At 49.6% G+C, this 20,428-nt stretch overlaps 1 protein-coding gene across 18 annotated transcripts in view; it reads right to left on the bottom strand.

The window, feature by feature from the left end:
- AFDN (afadin, adherens junction formation factor) overlaps window positions 1-20,428 on the bottom strand; it is a 2,152,715-nt gene that overhangs the window by 214,700 nt on the left and 1,917,587 nt on the right. For all 18 annotated transcript variants that reach the window (XM_086927064.1, XM_086927054.1, XM_086927053.1 and 15 more), the window contains one exon: window positions 10,104-10,241. In XM_086927064.1, coding sequence (XP_086783190.1) covers window positions 10,104-10,241 — 138 coding nt within the window. The remainder of the gene's footprint in view (window positions 1-10,103; window positions 10,242-20,428) is intronic.

Genomic DNA, 20,428 nt, shown 5'->3' on the forward strand with positions numbered 1-20,428 from the left:
AGCCTCAGCATCACAAAATGGATGCTGCCACCACAGACACAAGTCTGACCTCCTGCTGCTGGGAGTCCTTCCAGCAATGGAGGCTTGGACAAAGGGTTTCCTGCCTTGGGAGGTGCTAGCACCACCCCAGACAGGATTTTGTGTATTAGGTAGGACAGGGCTTAAAGGAATGAGACATGCCTGGGGCACACAAGGTGTCCCTGTGCATACACTGGTCTAAACCAGATCCTGGGGCACCCCAGCCCCAGAGCTGGCGCAAGACCGGACAAAGGATAGGGGGTGTAACCACCCCCCTTCCTGGTCCCACCCAGAGGAGGGACCTAGTCGTAGTACAGCCCCCTTTACCCGGATAAAGGTAGGAGCTGGTCCCATTCCAAATTAGATTATCCTGAACAACTTTACAAGAAGAAACTCTGGACTTCGACGTTCTGCTCCACAGAAGACTGAAGAAATCTCCCTTGTGGGCAAGGAGTGTCCACCCTGCACATGCAGGCACCATCAGCGTCCAGCGGCTTCCCTTTGTCGTCTTCCCTCAAGGATCCAGACTTCAGAGCCCGACGAGACCCGGATTCCCAGACCTCTCCGACCTCTACCTACATCTGCAGCACAGCTGAGATCCGTGGGTGCGACGAGACACGTGGGACCGGCCATCTTGAAAGAAGCAGCACTTCGCTCCAGCACGACTTCTGAGGTAACCTTGTCCAAGTGCTTTGGGGACTGAGAAGCCCCGACCCCGAGCTGCTCCTGCACTGAAGACCAGCCCTCCAGCATCCACGAGATCTGCGTGGGGCCCTTCTGCCTGTTTGCTGCTCGACGCGTTGTCTGGTCACTTGCCGGCTGGCTAGTGACCTCCTAGACGACGAACTCCGAAATCTTCACTGCTGGTCGGGTTGCTCCAGACTGGCCCTTGCTCCCTTCCAAAAGAGGAGCACCCCGGACCCTCCTGGTCCACTCCAGACGCCGTTTCCAACCACTGCGTGGGTTGCCTTTGCCAAGGCCTGTTGACTCCGAATCCGAAGCCGACACCGCCGACAGCGAGAGCCTGCGTGGGACAGCTCGTGCCTCCATCCTGGTCGTCGAAGACACCACCTGGTCCACGAGACAAGCGTCCGCCCTCACCTGATCGCGACGACGACATCTGGTTCCACTCCTGGTTCCACTCCAGTCACTGGCTAATGACTTTGAACATTGTCCCCTCTGCTTTCAGGTTCTTCTCTTCACTGATCCACCTTTGGATCACACCGGACATCTTCCTCCTGACCGCCTGCAGCATCTTTTCTTCCAGGCTCCATAGACTCCAACGCCGGAACCCGACACGACTTGGCACCTATGCACCCGCAGCCTGTGGGTGAGGTAACACGAGCATTTCGGTGCTCAAGGGTAGCTTGACTCTCCTAGTGTCCAGTTCCACAGTCGTTTTAGTTCTACCTAGTCAGGATTGTCCGTACTCACCTTTTTCTTGAACTGTACTGTCCATAGACACTGTTACGCATCTCGCGTGTGAGTTCACACTCTGCACACGCGTTCCGTGGGCCTCCTATTACCTACCAAGAGTTAGTATTGCGTGGTCCCAGCGATCCTACAGCCTCTGGACAGCTCCATTCCTTTTATCGACTTTCACATTCCACTTACTTAGTATATGGTTTGTCGTGCCCGTAGGGCACCATTGTAATTTGTGCAACTTAAACGTATTTTTCATAAGAGATTGTCATGTGCTTAGCCCTCTGACCTCATAAAGAGTTCAGAGGTGTATGTTGGTTAATAAATATATTGTTTATTTTCATAACAACCTGTGTGGTGTCCTTTCACTTGGTGTTCAAGGGGTTATATGTGGTAAAACAGCTGGCTTCACATGCCAAAAGAGTTTAGCCTAAGACTGCTTTGTCCATGCTACCATTAGGATAGCTGGTCTATAAGGTTGACTTACAACCAATCACCATAAGGGTTGTTTGGACTGATATAAGGTGATCACTAGAACTAGTGAGCATCATATATCAGGCCAACTTCTCACACCGGCGTCGACCGACGCAGAGACAGCGTCGCATCGATGTCGAGAACCTCCACAGGGGACTCTATCTGAGTGCGGGCTGACGGCGACTCGACCTCCAGTGCAGGAAGCCGCACAGGGCTATGCAGCGACTGGACGGGTGGGCTGGATGGACGGGTGGGCTGGATGGAAGACTGGTATGCCCCTCTGGGCTGTGTCCCGACATCGTATCGACTCCGGAACAGGAGTCGATGCACGCAGCCGGCGCCGAGGACGAATCCACCGGCGAAGTTCCAACATAAGTGCCTTCATCCTCGGTGGGACCCAAAGGCGCACCAGGCAGAGGGGGTGAGCCAAAGAAAGCCTGGAGAGCCTTTGAATAGGACTCCATCTGGGTCCTTGTCGCTCCGACAGCCAGGAAGGGTGGGTATGGGGGAAGACGACTCCTGGGCGCCTGTACCTGGCAAAGACCGAGAGCAGCGGGCCCCAGCTTCACGTTTACGGGAGGACGAGCTCCGTGACTTATGATTGGGCTCACCCGTCTCCGAACGACGTCCGCAGGAACGACCCCATGAGCGGGCCCGATCCCGAGAGGGAGAACAGTGGCGGGAAGGCGCAGGACCGGACATCTGGGCAGCCAGCAGCTTCATACGACGCTCCCTTAGGGACTTTGGTTTCATCTGCAGACAGGCGCCACACTCTTTGGAGTCGTGGTGCACTCCCAGGCACCACATACATATCGCGTGCAAATCCGTGACAGACATTTGGCGCGTACAAGTCTCACACACCTTAAAGCCAGAAGGCATCGCACACTGTTCCGTGATGCCGAAGACGTCGAGAATGCCTGAAAAACAGTCTAAGGAACCGCTGGTTTTCCTGGATCCGCTTTAGGATGTGGAAAAGAAGAAAACTGACGTCAGCGCGCCGGGAGGGGCTTATATGGCTCCGCTGATGTCACGTCCGTGGACAACGTCAGTGCAGAGCTGTGCGGCGCCGCCACGGCGCGCAGAGGTGATGCTGCAGAAAGTTTTCCGGATCCAGTCTGACGCCTGGGGATATTCTAAGTTAAGGAATCTGCAGCTAGATGTCTCTATCAGATTATATATGTAGGCTTATAATCAAGATAATAGCGCAATGGTTGAATTGTTCATGTTATTTACAAATCTAGTGATGCTGATTAAGCCTTTCCTTCCATTTATCATTGCAGCGCACGTATTTCAGAATGCTTCAATAAATGAATGAAATGCAATTCAAGTATTTCTTGTGTCCCCCTTTGGGCATGCAGGAGTTACTAATGAAAGTGACTGATCTGTTTCCACGATTTCCTTGGGGAGTTAGAGTTGTCATGTTCTGAAGTTGCACATGCCCTCTGGCACCTTGTAAGGTTTAGAGGTCCAGACGTGCACAGTGAGCTACCCAGGACTTAGGCCAAACATATCCTGATGGTGTGGGTGGAGACAGTCGCACACAGTTTTGATGTTTATGTTGTCCAAATTAACAGTTTTACTGATTTAGTATGCACCATACGACAAATGGATGTACGCATCCTGCATGTCAAATGCCACCATCCAGCTTCCAGGGTTGAGTGCAGACAAGGATAGGGTAGACAGTTTATAGTACTGCATACAGTTTTCAAATAGATAAATACCTGGTTTCTAATAAAGAAAATAGGATCATAGTCTGTATTACAATCATGATAATTTATTTTAGGTACTAGTGTTTGAGAGATTGAGCCAGCTAACATGTGTTTCGCCCCTTGAGGAGCGCTCCGGTCTGGGGCTTTTTCAAGCCTAATAAAGAGACAGGTTGGTTTCCCTTAAAGTACCAGTTGCTTACCTTTGGTAATGGTGTATCTGGTAGAGACGATTCTAGCCGCAGATTCCTTAACCTAGAATTATCCCCAGGCGCTGGATCCGGAAAACCTTTTTACTTGCCACAGCACCTCTGCGTACTGGGGGCAGCACCACAGGACTCCGCCAGGACGTCATCCGCGGGTGTGATGTCAGCGAGGTCACGCAAGCCCCACTCCAGCACGCCAACATCAGTTTGCTTCGGAGCACTTTTCCCCACAACCACGCGGAGCTACTGCAAACAAAATCTGTGGGAGCATGAAAACAGTGTGCAAGGAAGCAGAAAGAAATGAAAAGCAAGCAAGCAGTCCACGGTGCCCCAACAGCGCCCACAAAGCGAGTGACGCACTGCAGAGCAGAACACCATGACCGAAAAGACCCAACCTGCAGTCCAAAAAGGGCAGCCCTACAAGGGGAGGGAAGACACCACCCAGGGTACAGATAAACCCAAAATATCTGCAATAAAGGCAAGCAGATGAAGGAAGACCGCAGCCATATCCGGGACCAATAAAGGGGAAGAAGCACAAGCAGACGAGGGACCATGAAGACCTTATACAATCCCTTCAAGGCACCCCAAGACCCCGCAAGGGCCAGGGACCGAGCCACAGACCCGAAAACTCCAACCCAGAAGACTGCTAAGGAGCAGAAAGCCCCAGAAGCAGGGGACACAGAAGGAAACAAGAATCCACCCCAATAGACCAACCAGAGCGCACCTACACCAGAAAGAAAGCAAACAGGACACCCAAGAGAGCAAAGACACCCTAAAGAGGCGAAAGCTAGCCCAATCCAAGGGCGAGTGGCACCCGTAGCGACCAAGCCACCCAAAGGGAGGCAAGTTCCGAAGGCCCAGCATAAAGAGACCTCGCAGAGCAGGGAGGAAGGGTGGGTCGTGAAGGATTCTGCAGCTAGAATCGTCTCTTATCAGATACACCATTACCGATGTAACTGGTATATCTGATAGAGACTACTAGCCGCAGATTCCTTAACGTAGAATAGATACCCTAGCCATACCCAGAAGGGAAGAGGGACTGCAAGAAGAACCCACCAGCCCAACAGAACACAGAGCCCCAACAGAGGATGCATCATGAGGCAAGGAGGAACGGACCAGCCCCACCAGGCATAAGGGTCACAGGCACAGGGATGAGCGAAGAACCTCCCACGCCAAAGCTAAAAGGCAGAGGGAAAAGAAGGGCAGAGTCCCCCACAGGAGAACGCCAACCCCACCTCCAGCGAGAGGACGGCGAGCAGAGAGGCGCCGCACGGCAGAAGACAAGACAGGAACGGCAAAGAGGCAAGAGGCACGGACGTGCGAAGGAGGCACAGGCGCCCAACACTCCAGCAGGAAAGAAGGAGAGCTCGAAAAGAGGTCCCAGGAAGAGCCGACCCAGCGGCAGAACCCCGGAGGAGCCAGGTCAACAGCCCAAGAGGTCGACCTGGAATCGAGTACCAGAAAGGGGGGGGCAGGGATTGAGCTGCGCCAATGCAAACCGACACCAACCCGATACCTCAAGCACCGAAGGGGAACCACAGGCACACCTTCACCAAAGGAAGGCCGAAGGTCGACCAAGAGCTTGAAACCAAGAAAGAAAAAGAAGAAAGGCCGCCAGGGTCACCAGGGAACGCAAGGAACCCCAGAAGGCAGTCACAGCTGCCTGGCTAAAAAGAGGACTACATAATAGTCAACCAGTATTCCACCTGGGGTATGACACATCCCCAATAAAACCAGGTGAGACACCTCTTAGGGGTAAACCTCGCAGCAGAGGAACGACGAAGAGGGGCCCGTAGACAAAACCACAGGCGTATTACCAAGCAGCCAAAAGAAGACGCACCAAGAAGGTGAAGGGCTGAACCAGCAGTCATAGGCACAACGAGGGCAACAGCAAGACCTTAAGGGCACACTCCAACCTCAACCCACACACATCAGCGAACCAGAGGAGCCACAAGAACTTCAGGAGGCAGAAAAACACAAGGCTGAAGGGCCATACCAGCAACCTATGTGCAGAAGGGCCAATAAAAGACCACCAAGGCAAACTTAAACTAAAACCAGATGGTAACGAAAGACAGAGCTCCAACAGAGCAATAGGATAAACGCCACCCAAAGAACACACAAGAACCGACCACCGAAACTCAGAGGGGGGAGAAGAGCCGAGTCCCGCAAGGAGCCGCTGAATTGCAGAATCCGCGTGAGGGTTAAACAGCAGGACTCCGTCAAAGGGCAAATCAACCAAGCGCTCCTGGATATTTTCTGGGAAGACACCACCCCGCAACCAGGCATGGCGGCGGAGGGCAACCGAACACGCCATAGCACGGGCAACAGAGTCTGCGACATCCAGAGCTGAGCGCAAGATAAACAATGCCAACTCGCGACCATTGAGCACGTGGCTCCGCAAGGCCGCCACCACACCGTCCCCGGAGATGCAGGGCAGAAGGGACTCCGTGGAATCCCAGAGGGCAGAGGTAGCCCTAGCCAAAATACAGACCGTGTTGAACGCTTGAAGATGCAAAAACATTTCACCCCCAAGAGTCTAACCAACGGGCCTCCTGTAATTGGGGAGCAACACCGAGGGCAAGGACGGAAAGGCAGCCTGAAGAACAGGGCCCTGGGCAGAAGGATGGGAAGAAAGGCAAATGGGCCCATGTGGAGCCAAAGCAGCGGCGAAGGCACCGATCCTCCGTAGCAGGGCGCCCCAGGCACCCAAAAGGGAATCATGCAGCAAAGCATCAAAAGGAAGCAAAGGCTCCCCCCCACCAGAGCCCTGGTGGAGAACCTCCAGCAAATGGTCAGGAGGCACCGGCTCGACCGGGTGACCCATCTGCAGAATCCCACCAGAAGGGTCGAATCCACCTTCAGCACCACCGGTCGTGCAGGAGGAGAGGGCGGGGTCGGCGAAGCAGACCAGGAGCGGTGCCAAACAGACGCAGGCACGACCCCGGAGGGGCCCACTGCTGGTGGAGAGGGACGGGGAGAGGCGATCCCAGACCCGACTTCAACCTGAGGCACCATCCGGCCCGGGAAAGAAAGCTGCAGGCACCAAAGCGGCACCAGCTCGGCCTCCAGGAAGGCAACCAACAGTCCAGAGGCCCAAGGGGAACCCGGGGACAAGGCCAGAGTCCCGCCGACCCCCTGGGAACCATGTGGGGCTTTGCGGCGAGGGGGGAGCGCCGTGGATCGAAGAGGGGAACCCCGAAGTGCCACACCTCACCACCACATCAACCACTCCTGAAGCCGCACCTGGCAGCGCCGGGGAGGGATCCGCTGGCGACTCCACAGCCGGCCCTGCGCGAGGCGAGGGGACAGCGGAAGTCTCAGGAGGAGGGGTGGGGCGCAAGGAGGACTGCAGAGCCGCAGCATAGGCCTCCATCTGAGCCCTATACGCCACCTCACCGGGGAACGGCGGATAGGCCGACGTTTTAGGATGCACGTCCCGAGAGGAACCTGCACCCTCCGCCAACCGAGGACCAGGCCCCAGAGGCAGGATGGCAGACTTGCCCACCAGCGAGCAACGACCAGGGTGCCGCTGGGAGGGCGGCGTCGCAACCGGAAGTTCTTGGATCATTCAGGGGACAGACTCGGGGACGAGGCAGACTTGGACAGGCGGGCCGAAAGCAGCTTCATCCGGCGCTCCCGCCGGGACTTGAGCTTGAGCTGCTGGCAGGCATCACAGTCGCTGGAGTGGTGGTGTTCGCCCAAACACCACATGCAGATGGGATGAGGGTCCATTGCCGACATCGGACGCGCACACTCAGCACAGGTTTTGAAGCCCGAAGGCATTGCACACAGTTCCCACCAAACGCGGGAAGGCCTGAAAACAGGCAAGCAAGGTAATCCAGATCTGCGTGGCACGCGGAAAAGAAGAAAACTGATGTCGACGCGCTGGGGTGGGGCTTACGTGACCTCGCTGACGTCACACCTGCGGACTACGTCAGGGCGGAGTCCCGTGGTGCCGCCCCCACCGCACATAGTTGCTGTGGAAAGAAAAAAGGTTTTCTGGGTCCAGTCTCGCGCCTGGGGATAATTCTACGTTAAGGAATCTGCGGCTAGTAGTCTCTATCAGATAAGTGGTCCAATGATGAAAAGATCAGCAGACCGAGTCTGTCTACTGCACTTATCCCATTAAAAGCAAATGAAATAGCATGTTTATAACAATGAGCCTGTATCGATGTTTCCCAAACCCTGGGTGGGTCCAATAGATAATGAGGATACCTCTATTTAGATCAACTCGAAAGAGTGCATGAATAATGATAAGGATTGGCACAAACCGACTAATACTGCCCACGCTGAAAACCAAATTAGCAAAGCTGGACTGCAGCGTCTATAAGCCTCATCTTTTTACCCATACCTTTGAGGATATTTATGTATTACTGCCGTGCTATGGGGCAAGTGCATTCGCGCACCAGGTTAAGTGGAGAAAGTGGTGCCCTTACAGTGGCTGGGTGCAGCCTCCTTTGAGGTTGAACCGGGACCAACTCAGAGTCAGAGAGCACAACAGGAACCTTGTCTCCTAGTGTTGATGGGGTCGGTGACTAAATTTCAGGAACCATTGTGGACTGTGGTACTGAAATCGGAACTGGAACCAGAGGTGACCCCGTGATGGGCTTGGCAGGTCCAACTGACACTGGCGGCGAAACTGCAGGGGATATTCCAGATGGAGGGTCCCTCGACTCCATGAGGCTCAAAGGCGTGCATGAAGGAGTCAGCAAGGATTCGAAGAGTCGGAGCATGGCACCACTGAATTTTTCGATACATTTCGGGTTTTGCCGGAGCAGGCTGCGGGATAGGCTCTGATGTTGATTGACGTCAGAAGCAAGTTTGAGACGAATGGTGCTGCCCTTTCACCTTCTCAGAAGAAAGTTAATGGCTGAGTCCTGCTTAGATTCCTTGTGTTTTTTTTACGACTTACCCGGTGACATTGATTGAGATGAAGACAGACGTCTAGAACTGAAACATCTCAATCCGCAGCAACAGGGTGAGTGTAATTCCCCATGTGCATCCCCCCCCCCCCCTCCCCCCAACCCCCCAAATGGGGAAAAGTGGTGATTTCTCCCAGTTTATAGCAAAACCGGAGCGGTACCCGAATATGTGGAAGATATCTCGCAGTCTATCCAAAGAGTGATACAATTTGGCAAGATGTCATCGGCGTACAGTGAGATACATTTGTTCACACACTAACTTCCGGGCCAGCCCCACGTCTGCGCATTCACTCGCACCGTTGACGCCAAGACCTCTATAGCTAGGACAAACAATACAGGTGAGAGAGGACACCCTTGATGCAAGCCCCTTCGTACGATGAATTCCTGCGTTGTGTGGCCATTAATGCCCACAACATTTTTGGTCAATTACCTTTAATCAAATGAAACAAGAATACTGATAAATGTGAACACCAATGGAGCAACATATTGAAGTTGCAAAACTTCCACATGTTGACCCATGAAAAGTAGTCAGTCTCCGACTCCAGAATTAATTTGCGCATCTTCAAATATAGCTTACACCAACTTTGGGCTTCCAAGAATATTCAGAAGCACAAGCACATTCTTCCTCATCTACCCTTGCTCAAAAAGCACGTTCTCATGAAGTAGTATATACATTGCCTTGCAACTGTTTTGCCTCAATTTCATTGTCACTCCCCACACTTCTTGTGTGCCTAATGCTGCAGACCAACATTTATAATGTGTGCAAAACCTTGGAACAAATATCCACTACACCTCAGACTGATCTCCCACAATTTAGGATTTTGAAACGCATGAAAAAAAACACTTCTTCAATTGATGTATTTGTCCCTAGCAGACTCTAAACTAGCTGTACACTTTGATAACCTAGCACCAAAAAAGAATTAGTGAACGTGAGCTGACAAAATGACTATGAAGTTTACTTAAAGCTTTAAACTACAAGTATCCTCTGATGCTACAATATGTAGGATATGCATACAAGGAGGCAATGTAGATAATGTAATAACACTTCTCAAAGGCTTATAAGATGTGTCAAATATAATATGTTTATATGCGGCTTAAAAGTGTACATTTGCTACTTCATATAAAATTAACAAAAACAGGTTACAATAATGTTAAATCATATTTAAAGCAAGTGGAGAAACTTGACAAATCAACATGGCTAAATTCTGGTAAACATAGCCCGTTTCATTGCTCTTTCCTTTTGACTAAGCATACTAAAGAAAGAGTGAGGAAAGCTCATCTTGGTCCGGGTGTGACCAAATTTCTTTGAAACAGAGGTAAGACAATGAAAGATTAACTATATTTAGAGGCCCAACCTTGTCTTCAGCCTCCCTCTTAACTCGCTCCTCCTCTTGACGTCTACGTTCTTCTTCTTGTCTGGCTTGCCGTTCTTCTGCTTCCCTTTGGCGCATTTCTTCTAACTGCTGCTGTCTCCTGTGCTCCTCATCCTGTAACTAATTAAGGATTGTTTTGAGAAGTCATGTTTCCCTTCACAAAAACTAAAATAACTATTGCTCAATAAGAGCTAAAGAACAAGTTACTTACCTTCGATAATGCCTTATCTGGTAGAGACTATCTAGCAGCAGATTCCATACCTTTGAATTTCCCAGGCATCAGGCTAGATCCCAAAACTTTTGCTGAGCAATACCTCTTCACCGCGACGTCTGGTGGCTCCATACCGCTACGCGTGACGTTGTCAGCGTTCAGCATCGGATATGACATCATGGTGCCTATATAGGCGCCACCCAGGTGCGTGGATGTCAGTTCTTATAATTTTTTCCATGCCAGAAGCGCAGAGCCACAAAGTAACTGATGTAGTTGTTCGCAAAACTAAGGCCCTGAAAGGGGGGGGAAACAACCATAGTCCTCCATTATCAGTCTGCAAAGTGGGGAGGCATGGGTTGGGCTGTAAGAAATCTGTAAATAGATACAGTCTCTAATAGATAATGCGTTACCGAATGTAAGTAACTTGTTCATCTGATAGAGACTTATAACTGCAGATTCCTTACCTTTGAGTCAGAGACCCGAGCCATACCATACCAGCAGTGGGTTACGGACTCACCACCTAAACTAAAAAGTCATGCAGGTCTGACCAGACAAAATGTCTGTCCCTGCGCACCTGACCATCAAGGCAGTAATATTTTGTGAACATGTGCAAAAAAGTCCACTATGCTGCCTGACAGATGTCTTGGACTGGGACAACCAGAGGAAAAGGCCATAGTCGCTGCTTTTCCTCTGGTGGAATGGGCATTTAATCTCTCTGGGGGCTGCTTCTTTGCCACGGCATAACAGATCTTGATGCAGATAACGACCCAGTGAGAGATGGTCCTTTTCTGCACTGCCCTTCCCCGCTCCCACGTATCCTACAAAGAGTTAGTCATCCACCCGGTACTCTTTTGTGCGGCCAATGTAGAATGAAAATGCTCTTTTTGGGTGCAGCCGATGGAGACGCTCCTCTTCCTTAGAGGGATGCAAGGAGAAAAAAAGGTGGGCAAAGTGATGGACTGACCCAGATGGAATGGGGTCATAACCTTTGGCAACAAGGATGCTCTGGCAAAAAGCAGCACCATGTCTGGAAAGGAAATAAGCTAAGGAGGCGAGCAAGTTAATGCCTGCAACTCACTCACTCTCCAGGCAGATGTAATCACCACTAAGAAGGCTGTTTTGATGGTCAACAGCCAGAGGGGACAATTGTGGAAAGGCTCAAAGGGCGCATACATCAGATAGGTAAGGACCAACTTAAGGTGCCACTGTGGCATGGGTGGAAACAAGTGAGCCAGCCCGTTTAGAAATCTATTTACAGCAGGAGACTTGAAGGGAGGGGGCTGTCTGGCAGCCGCAAAAAATCAGACGGAGCAGAAAGGTAACTCTTGAGAGTTCCTAAAGCAGAGGCTTGCTGGGCAAGGGTTAGAATGAATACAAGGACAGTTGTAAGAGAAGCAGAAAGAGGGTCTATGGACGTTTCTGTACAGTTTAATATACATTTCTGCCAACGGCAGGCATACACCATCTTAGTGGAGGGCCGCCTGGCTGCCAGAATAATGTTACAGACTTCAGAAGGAAGGTCAAAAGCTATCACATGTCCCCGGTCAATCTCCACGCATGGAGGTGCAGAGTTGACAGGTTCATGTGGCAGACCCTCCCCTGCTTTTGCGACAGAAGATCCTCTCGAAGGGGCAGCCGGATCGGAGGATCGATACTCAATATCAGAAGCTCTGGATACCAGACACTCCTTGCCCAGTCCGGAGCCACAAGAATGACTGGGGCCCGGTCGCTCCTGATCTTCTTCAGAACCCTGGGCAGGAGTGGTATTGGCGGAAAGGCGTACAAAAGGTCTGAGCTCCACTCACAACGAAAAGTCTTGTCGAGCGATAGCTGCCTTGGAAACTCCAGCACACAGTCACGCTGACACTGTGTGTTCTCTTCGGAGGCAAACTAATCTAACCAAGGTTCTCCCCACTGCTGAAAGAGACCTTGCGCCACCTCCAACTGGAGACGCCATTTGTGATCTGCTAGGCATCGACGGCTGAGTTTGTCCGCCCTGGCGTTCAAAGAACCTACCAGGTGTTGAACCACCAGGGTTATGCCCTGCTATTCCAGCCATGTCTAGAGACGAAGAGCCTCTCGACAAAGGGTCCACTCCCCATACCGCCCTGTTTGCTGTAGTACAACATGGTGGTGGTGTTGTCCCTGAACACCTGCATTAACTTTCCATTGACAGAAGGAAGAAATAATTTCAATGCCAACCGAATCACTAAGAACTCCAACAAATTTATGTGGAGCCTTGACTCCGCAGAGACCAGTATCCCCCTGATCTCCACCTCTTCCAGGTGGCCGTCCCATCCAAGAAGTGACAGATCTGTCACAACTGTGAGATTTGGTTGGGGAAGGGAGAGGGGTCTGCAGATGACCCAATCATGGTTCGTCAACCACCACTGCAGATCTTTTGCAGTTCCGTCTGAGATCTGAACCTCGTCTGTGATAGTTCCCTGATGCTGTGCCCATTGAAACTTCAAGTACCACTGCAGAGCCGGCATACGCCACCAGGAGTGTCTTACCACCAGGATGCAGGAGGCCATGAGGCCCAACAGCCTCAGAGTCACTCTCACCGAAATCCAGGATAGAAGCTGAAATATCGGAATCATAGCCTGAATATCCTGGACTTGCTGCTCGGGAGGATAGGCCCAAAACTGCACTGTGTCCAGAACTGGTCCGATGAAAGGGAGTGTCTGAGAAGGAGTCAGGTGTAACTGGTACGTTTATAGAGAACCCCAGTGCAGGAGGTTCGCTGTAGTCTGAAAGGTGGGAGACAATGTCTGGGGTGAGGACGCCTTCAACAGCCAGTTGGCGAGATAGGGGAAGAACGACACCCTTAACATGAGCAGATGAGCTGCGACCCCAGCCAACACCTTGGTGAACGAACACCCGAATGGCACAGGTAAGGCAGAAGGGGAGGACGGTAAACAGAAAGTACTCACGATCTACCTTGAAATGAAAGTAACACCTGTGGCCCGGCAGAATGAGGATGTGAAAATACACATCCTGAATGTTCAACGCTACCATCCAGTCTTCTTGGCCTAGGGCAGACAAGACCTGAGCCAGAGTGACCATTTTTAATTTCTCCTTTTTGAGGAAGAGATGGACGGTCTGAAGATCAAAATAGGCCGTAACCCTTTGTTCTTTTCTGGAATCAGAAAACAGCGGGGATAACAGCCACTGCCTACTTCTGAAACTGGGAGCCTTTCTATACCTCCCCTGGCCAAGAGTTCCTCTGGGAGCAACTTTAAATGATCCTCTGTCAGCCGTTCCTGATTTGGCAGAATAGGAGGAGGAAAAGAAAGAAAAGGTAGAGAGCAGCCCTCCAGGACCATCTGCAAGACCCACATATCCGATGCTATGGATTTCCAGTGAGGGAGATAGTGACAAATTCTCCCACCAACTGGAATAGTGTGATTCTGCAGAATCAGTCTAGGAGTGCTTGGAGGCTGCGGCTACAGGGGGCAGTGTGGTCGACGACTTCTGGCCTCCATTGCGGGTGCACCGCATCCACATCCTTGCACGGCTTGGGCAGTCTGTGTGGGACGGTGGCTGGGATAGGCCTGACGCACCTCAAAATCCCTTCCGTTGCCACGAAAGAAAGAATGGCCACGGGTGGTGGAGGAGAGGCCAATGGATCTGGCCGTAGATCGAGAGTCCTTGAACCTAACCAGGGCCGAGTCTGCCTTTCCCCAAAAAGGAGGGTTACAACAAAGGGCATATCCAACAGATTGGGTTGGACATCGCCCGAGAAGCCAGTTGTTCGAAGCCAGGCATGGCACCTCAAGGCCACCATAGTTGAAATTTATCTGGCCAGCAAATTGGTTGTATCTACACCACACTGTATGGTGAATTTTGCTGCATCTCTCCCATCCTTGACAGCTTCGGAGAGCACAGCCCGGGCCTCCTCTAGGACTTGTGGCAGCACTTGCACAACTGTCTCCCAAAGGGAATGGGTGAAATGGCCCAATAAACATGCAGTATTCACCGATCGCAATGCCAGGCTGGAGTAAAAAAACAACTTCTTTCTGAATGAATCCAGCCTTTTTGGATTCCGTATCCGGAGGGGTGGAAGTGAATGCACCTTGGGACGTAGAAACCTGCACCACCAAACTCTCTCGGGTGGGGTGTTAGCTGAGGAACTTTGGGTCATACGGAGCTAGGCGATGGCGGCGTGCAATTATCCTATTCACAGGAGCCCCTGTGCTAGGTTTAGCCCATGTTCCTAGAAGGATGTCCGTAAGTGCCTCACTAAAGGCCAAAAGGGGTTCTTAGGTGAAAGCCCCAGGTTAAAGCACATCAGTCAGGAGATTAGCCCTGGCCTGCATTGAGGGCAGCTCCAGTCCAGGGACCTCGACTGCCCTCCTAATCACCATGGCTTAGGATGTCTATGCCTCTGTAGCCACTGTTGGTGGAGAGAGCATGCCAGTATCTGCGAAAGTATCCAGTCCACTGGCCTCCCCAAGTTCCCCATACCAGTCCAAATTCTCCTCAGAGACTTACTGGGTTTCAAGAGGGTCCCGAGACCCCTCCCAATCCTCTCCTGGGACTAGCACATCTTCAAAGTGCTCAGGCGACAACATAGAATCTCTTGATTCTGTTGACGCTGGAATCAGCGTCAATCTACATCATTCCGGCTCTGTGTCGTCGGGGATGAGGATGGGGCTTACGTCACGGATGGGCACTGGTGACGTCACAGGCACAGACTTCGGATTCAACGCCGGGAAGGTCACTGTTAAGGAGGAATCAATTGAAATATAATGTGTTTTCAAATTATAGGGTGCCACACTGTAAACAAATCGAAACAGTTGATTAACTCTGAAGTGTGTCTCTGAGACTACCTCTTAGTGGTCTGTCCAGATTTGTATGGAAGCCACTACCAACCAATTTATTTTTAGGGTTACTATGTTTGTTGATGTAGAGTTTGTGTCCATGTACAGAATGTTATGATATATGTCATTTTTTGTGTATTTCATTGATTAGGTGTTATTGGCTATGAGGATACAATTTTGTCAGATATATTCATTATGAATGACTAACGTGGAGAGGGTAAATTAAAAGTACCCTCTTGAATAATAGTTCTGTATTTATTCCTTTATACCACTTGTTGTTTTTCCAAGGTCACGATGGCACGACCTGAGTCGAACCGGGTCCGGATCACTGAGGCCCCACCGGTGTCGAACCCAATGGGCCCCTTCTGGTCTCAAAGGCCCGAGGCCTCACCAACAAGGTTGTTCCGCTCAAATATGCAGCGCATGGCCTTGTAAAACTCTTATTTGAGTGGGAGTCACTCCAGCTCCTGGAAAGGGAGGGAGACACGAAGTCGACTCTGGCTCCAAGGAACCGTCCCTAGAGCATCAGTGCTCCTTACCTCTCTCGACAACAAAGGCCAGTTGAGGTGAAGATGAAGTCGGCATGGACTTCTTTTTCTTCTTATGCCTCTTCCCAGACTGTCCCCAGGACCTTGTGTGGGAGGAAGAGTACCTAGAGCTCCGCCAGTGGTCCCATGACCACCTCTTCTTCAATCGGGACCGGGACCTACCCACAGTCTCGCTAGACGGTGTTGACTGCTTTGCTGCAAGCAGCTTTATCGCCCGCTCATCAAGGTCTTCGGAGTCATGGCCCGACAATCCGAACATGACTTCGTATCGTGGTCGTGCTCAAGACATCAAAGACATACGTGCTGGTGATCGGTGACTGACATCATGCAGAAACAAGTCCTGCACGTCTTGAACCTATCTTTCTTGAAGACCTCCCTCACAGACAAAGTGGGAAAAAATCCCCAAATTCTACAAAAGTCGAGAAAAAGCCTGCCAAAAAGTGGCAAAGGGGTAGCTCTTCTCGGATTGGCACTTAACTGGCGCAGAAAGAAAATATGTGACGTTAACGCAGACGACGGCATGCAGCGGGGTATTGCTCAGCAAAAGCTTCCGGATCCAGCCTGTATCCTGGGAAATTCAAAGGTAAGGAATAAGTCTACATTAGATATATAATTGTGTACCGAGAGTATAAGGCGACAAATGACCACACAAGTAGAATAATGCATTTCTTTGCTGATCACCAACACTTTTAGGGCCACATTGATGGCTAATTGTCGTAGGATAGAGCTGCTAGGTAGCTTGCAGTACTGCCTTATGACAAAGTGAAAGGGAAGGAATGCACCCGATTTAAGCAATACTGTGCATGCCTGTCCTTTCGGCCTGCGCTGGTGCAGTTTCGTCAGCCTAGTGCCAACGTATGCACCATTGCACCATGGTGCAAGGGTGCCACCGTTGCAGGCAGGATTGCTTTTGTGCAGGAAGGGGCACCTTCTTGCACAAAAACAATCCTAAGAGGAACTTTCCCCTTTTGTATGAGTGCTGCAGAATGCAGTACACATTGAACGTGGAAAAAAACTGGGAGAAATTAAGTTATTTCTCCTCATTCCCACTTCCTTCGGGAGGCGTACGGATTTGGCGCTTTCCCAGGTTTACATCTGGGGTAGCATCAAATTCCATGGGTGTTGAGTAGGAAAATCCACTGCAACACCCATGGAATGCCTCCCGGGTGCAGATTAAGGTAACGCAGCGATTTGCGTCACCTTATTAATAATTTATTAGGCCACTTACAGCCATGCAGCGTGACTTTGCATGGCTTCATAAATCTTTGTGAGTGCCCTGCGTCACGCATGTACCGCTTTACGTGGTGCCAATGTGACACAGGGCTCTCATAAATAAGTCCCAAAGTGACCACTTTTACAGTACTTAATAATCTTTTTGGCATCCATAATTAAATAACCTTTAATTCTCACACAAAGGGTGAGAGTGGAAGGAAATAATGGCAAGCTTTACGTTGCAGATATTTGAAAATAACTGATGACAAGTGTGCAAATCTTTTAAACTGTACTTATTTTCTTTAGCAAAACTGCCCATATATAGTTGGCTACTTCTAGATTTGTAAATCAAACAATGTGGCAGAAAGAAATTCTTAGAGGTAAAGGACACTAAATAAGTGGACATTTATCATAAAACACCAGGAGTACAATATTTAATCAACAGCATAAAATACATGTTCAGAGATCTGAACATGGCCCAGGTACATTGCAACAAATGGTGAATGTGGTCGGATTTTTTGACATTCAAAGGCTGGGCTGCCAAAAGTTGAACCAGACATTATTATCAAACTAAGGCCATTTTAGCTACAACACCACTACAATAAAGGGACATATTACATACTCTGGAAAGTGTCTTCATTCAAATTCCTAAAACAGACAAGGCTAACTGAATGTAGGAACACACTGTGGTGTGTGACAGGGCAAATATTTCAGACAGTTATCTGAAAGGAGTCGGAGATAAATCATTACTGTATGAATTAAAGCAAGTCCCCCCTTCCCCAGTGATGAGCTCTTTTTTCGCGCTGAAGACTTCATGACACTTTTTCCACAAAAGTTATCAAGTATGCAAGCCAAACTTGCATCTGATTTTTCCCACATGTTTGAGACTCTAAAATTAACCAGGGATTGTGGACTGCCCAGGAGGGAACAGAGAAAAGCACAAAAATATAGCATTTATTTTTAAATGGGGGAAAAAGTGCTGTGAAAGACACCAACTAAAGGTCTGCTTTGCTAAGATCAACATGTTTGTAGTTTTTAGGAACAGGCTGAATTGCAAATATTACATGTTTTCTCTAAACCACAATTTTTGCTTTTTTCTAAGAGGTAGTCATGTTTTTTGTTGTTTCTACTTACTTGCAGGTGAAAGCAGGAGAGAAACACACTGGTGAACCAGAAAGCTATATATTTATTAATAAAATTCTCGATTCCGCAAGTGGCCATATGTGTACTTTGCTTGTGGCTTTCCCAAGTAAACTACTTGTTGAATTAAAAAATTAAAAAAGTATGAAAATAACTAGTAACAATTGAAATAGGTGACCTTTTCATTTCAAATGTTTTGCCCCGATTGAAAATTTACAAAATATGTATTTACCATTACGTCACTCCAATCCTTCTGGTTGTCAAAAAAAGCACAATATTCAAAGCCAGCAACTAAGATGCAACTTATCATGATATTTTATTGCGTACTGACCATGCACTGATTCATGTGGTTAAATTTAATTAATGAAAAATGGGTATGAAGGAAACTCACGTTTCTGAAATGTGCCCAAGATACTGAGGTTTGGAATAGTGGCTATGTGTACAACATATTATCATACTATCGATAATATACGATAGATTACGCATACTATCATATGATTCAGAGGGCAGTTTTGCTAAATGTGCTCTTTATAATGCACACTGGCTTACATTTGGAAGCCTTTTTTTTCCTGACCATTTTTCACTAGGGAGTGAGTGAGTGAGTGAGTGAGTGAGTGAGTGAGTGAGTGAGTGAGTGAGTGAGTGTGTATGTGTGTGTGTGTGTGTAGATAGATAGATAGATAGATAGATAGATAGATAGATAGATAGATAGATAGACAGACAGATAGATAGCAAAAAGGCCATTGGGCTGTTTTGGGATGAGGACATGGTCAAATGCCGAGTTGGGCTGTCCCACCTCTCATTTTTAAACATTATGTCCATGGTTTCTAGTGGGCTTCCTGCCACCCTCCCAAAAAAAATAAACACCCAATCTGCTGGTGGCAGCAAAAAGACTGCTGGAGTTGGAGCCAATTTTGTGTACTGAACAATATAGGTTGTTGTTCAGGGATACCCAGAAGACACAGACTCAGGACTGGACTGATTTTGTTGTTTGTGCCACTAAGGCTCTGGAAGGCTGGTTATTGGGAAGTGAAGTTAAGGACTATACCAGATTGTATAATTTGATCATGAGAGAGCAAATACTTAACAATTGTCATAACCAGCTGTTGCATCAATACCTGCATGACTCTGATCTGACCTCTCCCCAAGAATTAGGAAAGAAGGCAGACAAATGGGTCAGAACCAGGATTAAGCAGAAAAACCAGAACCGGGGGGGGCTGTTCTTGTCTGTGATGGGGACATAGCAATGTCCTCTACTGTAAGTCCCACCTTTTATTAATGACAAGATGGTTCAGGCCTACAGGGACACATGTGCCAGTGTCACCATGGTGGTATCTAACTTTGTGGACCCTGAACAGATCATACTAGGTGAGAAGTACCTAGTGACCAATGCTAGCAATGCCACTACTTCCCATAGTGTGGCAGTTGTTAACTTCTCCTGGGGCGGGGTAACTGGCCTCAAGAAAGTTTTTGTGAGTTCAGACCTTCCAGTAGAGTGTCTGTTGGGAAATGATCTTGAAACCTCAGTTTGGTCTGAGGTGGAGTATGGGACCCATGCAGAAATGCTGGGGATTTCAGCACATGTCCTTGCTGTGAGCAGGTCACAGGCCAAAAAGTGCTTACCTGAACAAGTGCTGGATCTTGGAACAATAGACCAGACACTACCCAAGAGAAAGAGCAAGAGGGTTAAGGCAGTGCCTTCCCCCCTGCCTCAGGTTGAGGATCAGCCCTCCCAGGAGGATGATTCTGAGATCCAATAGGGAACTGTCCTAGAAGAACTTGAGCCTGATCAGGTTGAGTTTCTTGGGACAGGGGGACCCTCAAGGGTAGATCTGAGGCAGGCACAATTAGATTGTTCCTCTCTTGAACCCCTCAGACAGCAGGCTGCTGCTGAGGCGGCTGGGAATGCTCAAGGTACCCATAAAGTGTATTGGGATGATTGGCTCCTTTATTTAGAGGCTAGAGACCCAAAGCCTGGTGCTTCCAGGAGGTTGGTCATACCTCTGCATTTTAGGGGCTTCCTTCTTACCTTGGCTCATGATATTCCCTTAGCAGGACACCTGGGCCAGAACAAGACCTGGGACAGGCTTGTCCCTCACTTTCACTGGCCCCATATGTCAGAAGATACAGAGGAGTTTTGTCGCTCCTGTGTTACCTACTAAGCCAGTGCAAATCAGGTGTCACAACAAAGGCCCCCCTCATACCACTTCCTGTGGTGGGAGTACCCTTTGAAAGAGTGGGGATAGACATTGTAGGACCAATGGACCCCCAAACAGCATCTGGGCAAAGATTTATTCTGGTGGTAGTGGATCATGCCACCAGGTATCCAGAAGCTATTCCCCTGAGGACCACAACAGCTCCTGTTGTGGCTAG

Source organism: Lissotriton vulgaris, chromosome 6, assembly GCF_964263255.1.
Source record: "Lissotriton vulgaris chromosome 6, aLisVul1.2, whole genome shotgun sequence".
Lineage (NCBI taxonomy): Eukaryota > Metazoa > Chordata > Amphibia > Caudata > Salamandridae > Lissotriton > Lissotriton vulgaris.